Raw genomic sequence first — 12,643 nt, 5'->3', positions numbered from 1 at the left:
TTATTCACTTTCTTGTGGAGAGAGCGATGGGAAGATTGATACTCTCATGTCTGTACGTTCAATATACAGTTACAGCCAGCAGCAAGTTAGTTTAGCTTAGCACAAAGGCACTTCTTTCTGCTAATATAAGCTAACCAGCTGCTGGGAGTAGTTTTGTGTGTAGCGTAGAGAAATGAGTGTTATCGATCTTCTCATTAAACTCTCGGCAAAAAAGCGACTAAGCATATTTCCCAAAATGTCTAACTTTTTCCCTGAAGCTCAAAATATATCTGACCCTGCATGGCAAGGGCTGTAAATTTTGGATCTGTCACACATTGCATTGTGGGATTGCTCGCAAAAATGTACTGTACATGTCATGGGCACTACTTTTTCATTCCATTGTGGGCTCTGGACTGAGGGCATATTGTCCATAAATTTCACACTCAGAATGTAGGTACTCAAATAAAATGGCTGTAAATATAGTGCACCTTATATTAAATAGGGAGTGATTTCAGATGCAGTCATTACGAATGTGATTTATCAGAGCCGTCATAGCAACCAGCCATGATGCTGCACCAGAATAGCACCAGCACATGAGTAAACGTTCCCTTCCCCTCCCCATCCCCACTTGTTCTCTTCAAGATCCCGCAGATAAGCTATGCGTCAACAGCCCCGGAGTTGAGTGATGACCGCCGCTATGACTTCTTCTCACGGGTGGTTCCTCCAGACTCATTCCAGGCCCAGGCCATGGTGGACATTATCCGCGCCTTGGGCTGGACTTACGTCTCCACCATCGCCTCAGAGGGCAGCTACGGAGAGAAGGGCGTGGAGGCCTTCACACAACTCTCCAAAGAAGGAGGTAAGAAAAGATAAGCAGGGCCAGAGCACAGAGCAGAATTATAATCCCTTTTTTAAATGTATTCCTATGATTTAAACATGCATTTTTCACCAGAGTAAGCTCATTTTGCATTTCCAATTCATCGTGAAATCTGTTTTGGCTGGATGAATTATTGATCTGTTTGGCAAACCCTCTTTCAGTCCCCCAGTGACTTGTGGAGTGTTACTGGAAATGTAGACAGAGAAACAGCTTGTAGAAAGGATACCATGTTGCAATAATGAGCATGTCCTTCACCCATGTCCCTGTAATGTATGTATTCAGCTTTTTTGTACACATTCAGAAAATCAATTTTTTGAAAATGTCTTCTCTTTAGCCCGCAGAGAGGAGAGAGAGACGGTCTGGCAACTGGTCATTGGAGAGACATGAGTTTTGTTTTACACTCTGCCTTTTCTGTTTCACTCAACCTCATATTTTATTCCTGCTAGTGAGAGTACAGGGCTCTGAGGATGGTAATGATGGTCAGTCAGCCTTGTGGTCAGTCAGTACAAACCAGCAGCAGGGATTCAGATATTTAGTCTTTTTTAGAAAAGAAGCCTTCTTTGGTGGATGTCTCTCGACATTTCTCTGAGAAACCATATGATTAAACGGAGAGAGCCGAACCGCTGAAAGGGCTCGAATCAAGCTATTAGAATCCGTCTTGTTTGTTGGGTCCTGTAATGTAACATTAATGGTGATTGTTTAAAGTGGCAATGATCGTTTTTCAGGTTGAACAGCTAAGTTGTTAAGTTTACATTTGGGTTTTGAGAGGTTAGAAGGTTGAAGAGTATTTACGACAGAGATTTGCATTCAGAAGAGGTGTTGTGTTTTTTTTCTCTGTGACTGCTGAAAATTGTGCTCATGCTTGACTCACCTGTTTTTTTTCCACGGTGATGCTGTTGTTGGCATGTGGTGGTACATGTGAATCAGCAGTCACTGCTGTCGCCAGGAGACACCCAGTCGCTATACAGCACAATGGGAAGGCTATCTTCGTCAAATCATGGGGTTTACAATCTGCTGCTGCAGTATTTCTGCGAGAAAGCAGTAGTTGTGTGTGCAGAACTCCAATCGCTTTTCCATATTTGTGAAGTAATTTAAGATGAATGTTACCTGGGCTGGAAAAATCACCCTTCATGATTCTTGACAGCACACATTCACGCAACCCCCGACAATAGGAGCGAGCATTTCGCCGCTTCGCACCTCGACCTTCTATGAATCCCCAATCCATTTCCTGTAAATCAGCAGGGAGTGATCTCTGTCTCTTCTAATGTACGGAAACCTCTGAAATGAGGAAAGCTAATGATATCCCACAGGCACTGATCAGAAGTCCAGCATGCATGAATATTTTATTTGTGCGCATTTGTGTCCAGTGTGATCACTCATTAAAACTTTGTGGCTGTGTAATTTGCATCGACACAGAGAGAAAGTAGCCTGTATAGGAAAAAGCTTATTTTGGAAGTTTCAATTCATCTTATATCCTGTGGATAAACGCAGTTTCGCAATTTCCCCTGATGTTTCTTTTTTTTTTTCCTCATGCAAAGAGCAGCAACACCCTGCTACTATTGTGGCTCTCGAACAGCTACACAAGGAGTATGAAATTAAAAACCATTGTTGTTGTTGACTCATCCTATTGCTACTGAGCTGCAGTCACTTTTGCAATATTTTGTATTCATATACAAATGGGAATTATTTCCTCTAAAGAAAAAGCTTCCAGTACCCAAGGCATCTTATCTTTAATAAACACATTAATTATGTAATAGCATAACTGTACATTCACAGGATTCATTCAAAGGCTCCAGTTCTGCACCCGAGCAGACTGGAATGGATCGAATTGAATAAGAAGCAAACATCTTAGTGAATATGGAAAGAGAGAATATCTGGAAAATACTGTTAGTGTGGTGTGAAAAGATGTATTAAACACAGAAATTGCTAAACTGCGGAACAACAACAACTTTTTTGGGTGAATATTGGTGTGTTGCAGCATCCGTGCAAGCTGATCCGTGAGGCCTTGAGATGTTTTTCTGTGGCTGCCCTGTTTGGTTGCAGTGAAATGTCAGATGCATTAGTAGGATTCTCGCTTCACCACTTCAAGGAGAACCATCTAGCGGACTAATGCAATATGGCTACCCATTACCCCAAGCAGAGACTGGAGTGATGGTCAGCCTGTATTGATCTCTGCTGTTTTTTTCTATTCTTTTTTCGCTCCACTTTCTCTCTCCTTGTTTAGGCACTGTTCCCATTGTGCACCTTCATCCTGGCTCCAGGTGAAACTGGCAGAGATAAATCTTGTTTGTATTTTTCTGTGTCTGTCTGGACTCAAGCCAGAGCGATGCAGTTCGGTTTTCCCATTTGATAAAAAGACTCGCATTTGAGGAAAACCTCCCACAAAGTATCACTGTGGAATTGATTGCAGCTAAGTTGCCAACACGATGCGTTCTTGGATCTAGTCTGAGCTGTGAGAGGGGAGAAAAATCTGCCGGTTAAGAATAGCACTCATATTTAGCTGTAGGAGAGGACTAGGGAGGAAGCATGATGCATCTGCAAACACGGTAAAATAGACCACGCTACTTCTGCCTGACCCTTTGACATTGCCAAGTCCACAGACCGGCAGCGGAAGGGCACACAGATGTAGAATATGAATGTCAGCCGCATGTCAGCCCATCTTAATGTGCTCCCACGTGTCCAGGCGGGGAGACTGGAGAGAGCGGGTCTGCCTTTTGACTGCCGAGGTGATAAATATAATTGCAGCATTGTGGATCCCCTGGAGGTTTGGGTTTGGAGGGTGTTCAGTAGGCGGGCGGGGGGTCGAATCCATCAAGAGCCTCTAATTTAAAAGGATTTGTATTTCACTAAGCAAAATGGCGAAGCTGGAATCCTCGCCCCGGAGTGCGTTTTCAGAACCGAGGGCATCGAGGATGAATAATTGAAGCAGTTAATGCGGTGCATGACCTATGGCACTCAGATAGATAAGTGTAGAACTTCCAAGGGCCTGATCGTGATCATTTAATCATCATTTAGCTCTCTTTGATATATTAATCAAATGTGGAGCAGAGGGCTCACGGTGCATAGAGTTTTGATATGATGCTGTAGGGTCATAGGTAAGTGAATGAAGTGCAGCTAAAAATGTCAGTGTCATAAACTTACTTCTTATGTAAGCAGCGGTTTACCATTCTGAGTATTTAGAGAGATTTAAGACAAACTTATACTTTCTCTTCACCTCCTCACTGGCTGTAAAGGTCAGGCCATGCTTGAAACAACCTAGTTTGTACGACTTGTTTGTCCGACCACATCGAAAGGCAAAAGTGTTTATAGCTGCATATTTTCAGAGAGCTTCTCCTGGAAAATATTCATAGTGTTGCACACCGTTGTACACACAAAAATTGCCAGAAATAGTAGTGTAATGAATGGAAAAAAGAGAGCTTGGCCAATCGATGCATGAAGTGGGTGTAAATGTCGAATAGGTTTGGGGGGAGGGGCTTTCCAAAGCTGTTCGACCATCCAACAAGTAGGGGTGTAAGAAAATATCGATACACTTAAAGCAGCAGTGGGTAGAAATGGAACAAATACGATTTTAAAAAAAAGAAGTTATTTGCATAAAACAGTCACTATATCCTGACAGTAATGCATGAGACAGGTAATCTGAAAAAAATGATGTGCCTCTGGTGTCCTCCGGTGCTCCTGATAGCATCTGCAAGATTTCACAGACTGGAGGAAAACAACCAATCAGAGCCGAGCTGGAGCCTTACCGTCTCTGAGCAGCTATCAATCACTCGCGAAAAACTAGGCAGCACTGTAATGCCTATTTCTCACAATTTTTGCCCAATGATGCTAAAAACGTTCTGCCTACTGAAGCTTTAAGTATTGCAATATTATGTTTTGTGAAACTGTATCGATTCTCTAAACGTTGTAACAATTTTTAATTAATAGTTAACATACAAAGATTCGTTGCAGACAGTTGCTCAGATTATACAAGAAGTAGTGCTATGATGGAGGATGTTACAGGGGCTGAGATAATTAAAATGCAGATCCCACTGTTCTGATTGCATAAAAAAGTCTCAGATTGTATGCATATGGTGGGGTGCTCTTTATACTATTACAGTTTTCGCAATAATCGCAATATATAATATATATCGCCTTGCTTACAGTATTGCAATAAATCGCAATATATTGAATCATAACCCCTGTATCATGATACGTATCCATCACACAGCCCTACAGACTGAGCAGTCCTGATGACGTATACTGCCGACTTAAATGGCAGCCAGAAGTTACAGTATTACTATACAATCCCTTTTCTTGGATAAGACTTCAACACTCCTCTCTCCTCCCAGAGCCTGACATTGAACTGTCTCACATCACACATCTCCAGCCGAGACAGACATGCCGCTCTTCTTTAAACCCTCTGTTTGAGTCGAGGACTCTTTAAAGTCCACACAGTGCCTTCCAGTGACAGGTGGGGGCGTTCCGACCCACAGCACAGCTCTCTGGAAGTACAGACACGATACCTGCATTTCCATCATTCCTGCCTCCCTGACTAACTGACCATCTGACTGACTGACAGATGAGGTATTCTGCAGGATTTCAATAATTTAGCCACCGCTGCACAACCGCCAGTCCGCAGCCTTTAGGGCCGTCTTGAGCCCGCAGCATGTTCAGCTCTTTGCTCGCTCTCTCTCTCTCTCTCTCTGAAGATGGGATCGGCTCCAAATGCTTCTTATCTTCATCAGTGGCTCCTGTGGTCTCTGTCTGTATTATTGACTGTTGTGACCTATAATATGTCTCTGTTCAAGACTGTTATACCATTATAGCTCTTCACACAAGCCTGCAGGTTTTTTTTTGTCATAATGGAGTTAATGCATTTTCATGAGACTTAAGTTCTCGGCGAAAAAAATAGATTTTTCTTTTTTTTCCCTCTCTGGGATTAATGCGATACCTGCAGACATACAACCCCCTGGGACTGAAAGGTGCTGCTAATACACCAGGATCAGATATTTTACAGTGCTAGAGTTTCCTAAAACAGAAAACCTCGAAGTGCAGTGTCAAACTGTAGCCTTTCTGGCTGAAATCATCTGAAATCTCTGCGCTGAAACCGAGCTTTAGTGTTGTCCCTTGGAGACCTACTACGCCGGCTGCTCTGCACAAATGACACCGAGCACGTTACACTTTAACAGGATACCACAAACCCTTAAGCAACAGCTAGTCCATTTGCCGAATCTCCATTTTTATGTTTAGTCCACTTAGGGCGGATAACAGCAGCCTTCCCAGAGGTCTTTTGGCGCATGCAAAATGTTTTCTCGCGTCGAGAAATACTCCCGGTTCTGTCTGCTGATACTTGAAAAATGGATCGTCAAGAGGAGGTTCAGCAGTTGTCATTTTTCTATCTTTTTACCTTTAGAAAATGTGACAGTAAACCGTGACTGGAGATGTGTGATCTGCCAACTAAAAGCTGTTTATATCAAAGTAATGAGCCTGAGGAGACTGGCAATTATAAGATTCTTTCCATTTCTCTGTCTACTCAGGGAAACTCAAACTGAAAGGTTATTGGGTGGGCTATTAAAATGCTTGAGTGGGAGAAATTTTAATTGGTTTGGGTAGAGCTTTGCTGTTGACTCAGGACACATAGGCTGCTGCCTCAAATCTGGGCCTACAGAAGCTCAGGTGATCATATTATCTGTTTATCCAAAGTGCCTCAAAGGTTAGCTTGTCCTCCGCACCTGTAATTACCACGCCACACTGAAGCGAAACTCTCTTTTTATTATTTTTTTATGAAAGGTATAATTTTGCTTCTCCGCCCGATAATGAGCTCCTGAATATAACCTAGAAGGAAACGATATCCAGCAAACTGCTTAAAGCCAATTGTGATAATATACTGTGCCAAATATGTAGTCACTATTTAGCAATGCAAGGCAGCAATCAGTACCCTTCATCCTGTACAAACTCATTAGTGGTGACCTGTCTGAGAGTGATTTATTGTCAGTATTAATATCCTCTTTGTTTGTTATTGCCGGCTGTGCTATCTGATTGGTTCAGGGTCCAACAAGAGATGTTTGATAATGACTTTAAATGAAAAGTCAATGGCAAGCTGTTGGGTTTTTCTCAAATCCATATTATGAAATCTGTAGCTTTATGTCCCTGTTGGTGTGGATTATTGGATTTGTTTTAGCAGATATGTTTATAACTCTCTCACTCTGTGAAATGACTCTGGTGCTCAGTCAGCAGGCGCAGTTTGAGTGTTATATCGCACGCCGCTGTGGTTTTCGGATCATTGCCTAAATGTAAATGTATACACTGTAAGACTATCATTTAGACTCTATAGCAAGCATGACGGCATCATCAAAATCTCACTATTGTATTCAGATTTTTTCATTTCCAAAGAAAAAAAGCAGCTATTGTGACCCCAGGCTTTTGTGTGTGTGTGTGTGAGAGTGAGTGAATGGGTGAGATCATCCCAGAGGTCTGATCATTTCTTACCCCTCTCCCATTAAAAAGGTGGAATCTGCATCGCCCAGTCTTTGAAAATTCCCCACAACCCCAAACTGGAGGATTATGACAAAGCCATCCAACAACTGCTGGAAACGCAGCACTCGCGGGCAGTCGTCATCTTTGCCAGTGAAGAAGACATACGGTGAGGAGCGCCGCGCATTCTGGATTCACCCGTGTTGCTCAGGCGCGTTGATGGCTCGCCATGTTGAGGTCTTTAATCTCCGAGTAGCAGCTCCTGAAGACAGGCTAGAGGCACCGATTTGCCATGCGTACAGGGTGTCTGCTACACAAACATACCTCCAACAACACAAACACAATCGTGCCTCGGAGGAGAAGAGGGAATACGGATCACAACAAAGCAACAGAGAAAGATATTGTTTCATTTACAATGCCCTGTGGGAAATATTTATGTAAAGAAACAATCAAATATTTAGTACCTGTATATTTAGTATGAATGCTAGGGAAATGTAAAAGAAAGAATGAGTGGGAGAAATGGAGGTTAATGATTGTAATTTCTTTTAAATAAAACACACAAACCATATATAAACATAAACAAACAAAATAACAATAGTTCCTCTCCTTTTCCTCCCAGCTTTAATAAGATAAACTGAAGAACTGTACATTGCAAACAACTCCTTAAAGCTAGCTATGCCTTTGTGTAATAGATATTGGATTGCAGACACCCCCTGTGCTCTCTCCTAATTCACACATGGATGTCCTTGCAGGGGAGTTCTCAATGCCACCAAGAGGGCCAATCAGGTGGGCCATTTCCTGTGGATTGGATCTGACAGCTGGGGGGCCAAGAGCAGCCCGATCCACCAGCTCGAGGACGTAGCGGTGGGAGCAGTCACTATACTGCCCAAACGCTCCTCCATTGAAGGTACACACACTCTAATGTACACATAGAGACTACATGCTTCATCACATGTTGTGTTATTGTATTGTATTATTTTCTATTTTACTTTAAATTTTGTCGGGAGTAATTGCCTTCTGTAGTCTTTTTGCCTAAGTGTGTGTGTCTGTGTAATTAATCGCAGAAAAACTTTAACAACAAAAAAAGTGAAGAAAACACACCAATTTTTTATTGGGTCCTGCTTTTGTCTACCAGGCAAATGTAAGTCCAATATTAACTCTAGACATGTGACCAGACGGCAACCTCCAGGGTCTGAGAAGTGAAGCCAATGCTGAAGTGCCTTAAACTTGCATTCTTTCTAACAGCCAGCAGGGGGCGACTCCTCTGGTTGCAAAAAGAAGTCCGTTTGTATAGAAGTCTATGAGAAAATGAGCCTACTTCTCACTTGATTTATTACCTCAGTAAACATTGTAAACATGAGTTTATGGTCTCAATCGCTAGTTTCAAGTCTTCTTCAATACAGCATGATGTTCATTTAGTAAATTATGGTCCCATTTAGAGTCAAATAGACCATAAAGCAGGGGATGCTTTAGGGCGTGGCTACCTTGTGATTGACAGCTCGCTACCCTGGCGTTGTCCGGTCTGGGAGTTGTCCGTGTTTTCATCTTACAACTTTAACCCTTTCACAGTGTGTTTTCAGTTCATGAAAGTTTATTATAACATTTTTGGTTGCCTAAAAATATCTTATTCAGCGTTCGGTTGTACTAAGCTCCACCCTCTCATGTCACTTTTGGTTGCAAATAACCAAGATGGCGACGGCCAAAATGCTGAACTCGAGGCTTCAAAACAGCAGTCCCCAAACCAATGGGTGATGTCACATTGACTACGTCCACTTCGTATATACAGTCTATGCATGTGATCTATTGTAAATCTAAAAATATTGATTACAGCTGCTTTAAACATGCAATAATAATTTTTGGGGGGCTTTTTTTTTTGGAGGCAGCGCAACAAGCTTTACACAACATTAATCTATATTATCACTTTATAAAGTTGATATGGTCAATGTGTAGGCAAACAGCTGCTTATTAGCATTAATTTAGAGTCCTGGTTCTGACCAGATGTCAAATTTGCATTCAGTATTCACTCCTTTTAGCAAAACTGTAAATAAATATAATTAGCCGTAGGTGCCCCTCTCTGTTCATCAGCTAGTTGTTAACCCTGTCTGCTGCTGTGTCTGTAACAGCTGTAAGTGATGATGCAGCAAGGTAATTAAAACCAAAACAATGAACTAAAAGATGCTAAAATGATCCATAGCGCTGAGAGGAACTGCAGCGTCAGGTGACCCCTTTCACATTACACACACATACACATACATTCGGTGTACCCACATTCCCCCTGCCTCATCTATTTCTACTCCAGTTGGCAATTTCCTACATTTCTCTCACAGTGACTTTCGACAATCCTCAGAGAACAAGTGTGACCTTGTTGTTGCATTTGGCCGTGGGTTGTACATGACCAGACTAAAGTCAGTGTGGACAAATTGGCCACTCCGTAGATTTTATTAGATCCTGGAACCAATAAATGTAAACTTTGTCACCTTTTGCGGTCATCACAGATAAATTCAGCAGTGTAGTTTAACTCAGCCTGCTGTCTGTGGAGAAATTGGTATCTCTGGTCTCCACTGTACCATTGTTGAAAAGGACAAAAAGGATGAGTCTGAGATGAAACTGTAAATCAGCTTTTAATATTTAATATTAAGTATTGAAGTTTTTTTAATTGTTTTAACATTTTCCTGTCATTAAACTCCACAAGAAATACCATTTTCAATTGCTTTTTAGGAGTGGATTTGTCTTCAAACTGTAGCTTCAACCACAAGGAAAAGGTGGAGATTGTACTGTAAAAATGTACAAATTCACTACAGAAATAGATTATTCACAGCATGTACCATCTATTTTAAATCCTGTCCAGTGTCACAGTCCTGATAACCACTCATCATTACAATCGAGGAAATTTGAAAGTCTGAGTTTTATGAAGCTCTTTGTAATTAGGGGAGGTCTAGCCAGGACAAATGTACACTCTGGAGGCAGCGAGGCAGAATAGTATTAATCCACCATGCATCATTGATGGTCTTTTGAAAAGAAAATCAGCTGAGTCATTCAGCTCTGATTAGCCATTATCACCTCTACTACCCACGACTCATCTGATATGACTGGATAACGGAGAGAGAGCGGATACAGACAGACAGACTTTAAAATGGGAAATACAGATTATTCTCAAGGAAATTGTGAAATAAAAGGTAAAAGAAAAAGTACTGCACCACGGTGAAGTTTTGTCCCAGCTCAGTTCCCTGACCCACATTGGGTGGTAAAGTTGCATCTTCAAGACAACAAAATTCAGCAAACAAGCTTTTTTTTCCCTTTGTTGCAGCAAGTTACCTCTCCTCAAGCTGATACTACATACAGGCACCTAATGCCCATTGAAATGAATGTTAAGCTAATACACCATGCCTTCAATCCATCTCTATTGTAATGGATTTAATGAAGGGAAGAAAAACCTGTTCAGCACCTGCAGGACCCCGCAGCTAGAGGCAACAGGCTGCGGCAACGCTTACAATCCCTGCGTTATTTATTATGCATCCTGTTTTTTAATTAATGTAATTTCCTAGATGAAAGAAGTGATTAAAGTTCCATGGGGCTTGAGAGGAAGTGGAACCACCACGGTCAATTTTTGATGAAGTATGTGCTTGCTGGTGTGTTTCCAACACCTAGCGGCCAACACCACACCACCACACCACCAACCACGACACTGCTGCAGCAAGTTTCGCTTCACTTCCTCCAGGTTTGAATTGGTTGATAATTGGTCCGGAACTGAGCCATTCTCCTGTTTCCTCTCCTCCCAGGGTTTGATGAATACTTCACTGGGCTCACCCTAGAGAACAACCGCAGGAACGTGTGGTTTGCTGAATTCTGGGAGGAAAACTTTGACTGCAGGCTCCTCAGTGCCTCGAAGAGAGAGGATACGAGCCGTAAATGCACAGGTACACGAGTTGTGACATGAATAAAGTGGAAACATTTCTGTATTACACTAATAGTCGATGCATATTTCCACCCTCCCTTGTCAGGTTGATGTGAACTTGACCTTTTATTCGCATTAGTAGCAGCAGATCGACTGTTGGGGTTTTAATTCAACCCCTCTTTGTCTGCAGCGCAACCAGAAAGTCTAACACCAGGTGTTTCTACCCAGCGGGTGCAAGCCAGGCCGAGTTTATTATTAGAATAATAATGCACCACCCGTCTTAGTCATACTACAGTTACAGAGCGTCTGCTCCTGTGGCTAATGTCCTGTAACTCTTAAATCCCATATTCCCTCTCTTCCCCCTTAACCCAGTCACCTTGACAGCTCAGCAGAGTCGTGCCGTGTGTACTAACTGCACAGAGCCACTTTATTTAGGTCGGAAATTGCAGGCGAAATGACTGAAAGCTAAGTGAATCCTGCTCATGCCCCCCCTCTCTGCTTTATTACCATCTTTGTGGTCGCATTAATGATAGTGTTGTTAACAGTGATGCATTCTCGTGTTACCTAAACTCTGCCTGTCAACGCTGTGACAGGCATTGCGCTGCATTCATTATCTGCGAGGATGATGCCTGTGATGTGGGATGCTGTGTTAACCGTGCTTACATACGTGATGACGGCGATAGCGGTGTGACACAAATTACTGTTTGCCAAAGGACTTTGTTTCCTTTATAATCTCCTGTTTGGCGTCTTCTATCATGCGTCAAAGATAGAAGATGCTCGTCCACTCAGTGAACCTCACAAACCCTCTGTAAAATACCTGTAAATGTGTTTTATCTCTTCTGGCTGCACAACTGTCTCTACAGTCTATTCTCTTTTTATACAACTCAAGCTGATATTTATGAATGTTGAGTATAAACGGGAGGCGTTTGCATTCAAAGACTGTTCACTTAGCATCCTATGCAGAGCTCTGAAACGCAAAGAAGGTTATGTGTGGGCTGAGATGTATGTTAAGTTCTGAGAAATGGCCTGAAATGTCAGCACAGATTGCTCTTGACCTACGTCAGTTTCTGCAAGTCTCCCACATTCTTATATGTGTCGTATTAACACCATCTGCCTCCACTGAGCTCTCCATGTGAGCTAAGAGCAGCAACAACTGAGGAGAAATCGGTCCTCTAGTAATCAGAGTTATGTCCTTGATGGTGCATTTTTATTAACTGGGAGCTTGGATATTGAAATGATGATGATAATGAAGTAATAATAGTATTTTTGTTGTTCTAATTTTCATTTAGGCTTTGAAATACAGCTTTCATCTACCAGGAGTATAAAACAGCTAATTCAGTTTCTAACAAAAACAGAAATCCAGCAGAGGTTGTACATTACGTATTCAAGCAGAGTATCAGCAGCATGAGGCAAAACCTTTACAGCAGCCCATAGTGAAA

General features: G+C 42.1%; 1 protein-coding gene across 5 annotated transcripts in view; it reads left to right on the top strand.

The window, feature by feature from the left end:
* Nucleotides 1-12,643, top strand: part of LOC119489708 (metabotropic glutamate receptor 7-like) — a 113,735-nt gene that overhangs the window by 74,424 nt on the left and 26,668 nt on the right. For all 5 annotated transcript variants that reach the window (XM_037772469.1, XM_037772470.1, XM_037772468.1 and 2 more), the window contains 4 exons: nucleotides 622-838; nucleotides 7,343-7,478; nucleotides 8,062-8,216; nucleotides 11,089-11,226. In XM_037772469.1, the coding sequence (XP_037628397.1) occupies nucleotides 727-838; nucleotides 7,343-7,478; nucleotides 8,062-8,216; nucleotides 11,089-11,226 (541 nt within the window). In that variant the 5' untranslated portion in view covers nucleotides 622-726. The remainder of the gene's footprint in view (nucleotides 1-621; nucleotides 839-7,342; nucleotides 7,479-8,061; nucleotides 8,217-11,088; nucleotides 11,227-12,643) is intronic.

Source organism: Sebastes umbrosus, chromosome 6 (assembly GCF_015220745.1).
Source record: "Sebastes umbrosus isolate fSebUmb1 chromosome 6, fSebUmb1.pri, whole genome shotgun sequence".
Lineage (NCBI taxonomy): Eukaryota > Metazoa > Chordata > Actinopteri > Perciformes > Sebastidae > Sebastes > Sebastes umbrosus.
Note: the sequence above shows the minus strand (reverse complement) of the source record. Positions and strands in the feature narration are given on the sequence as shown.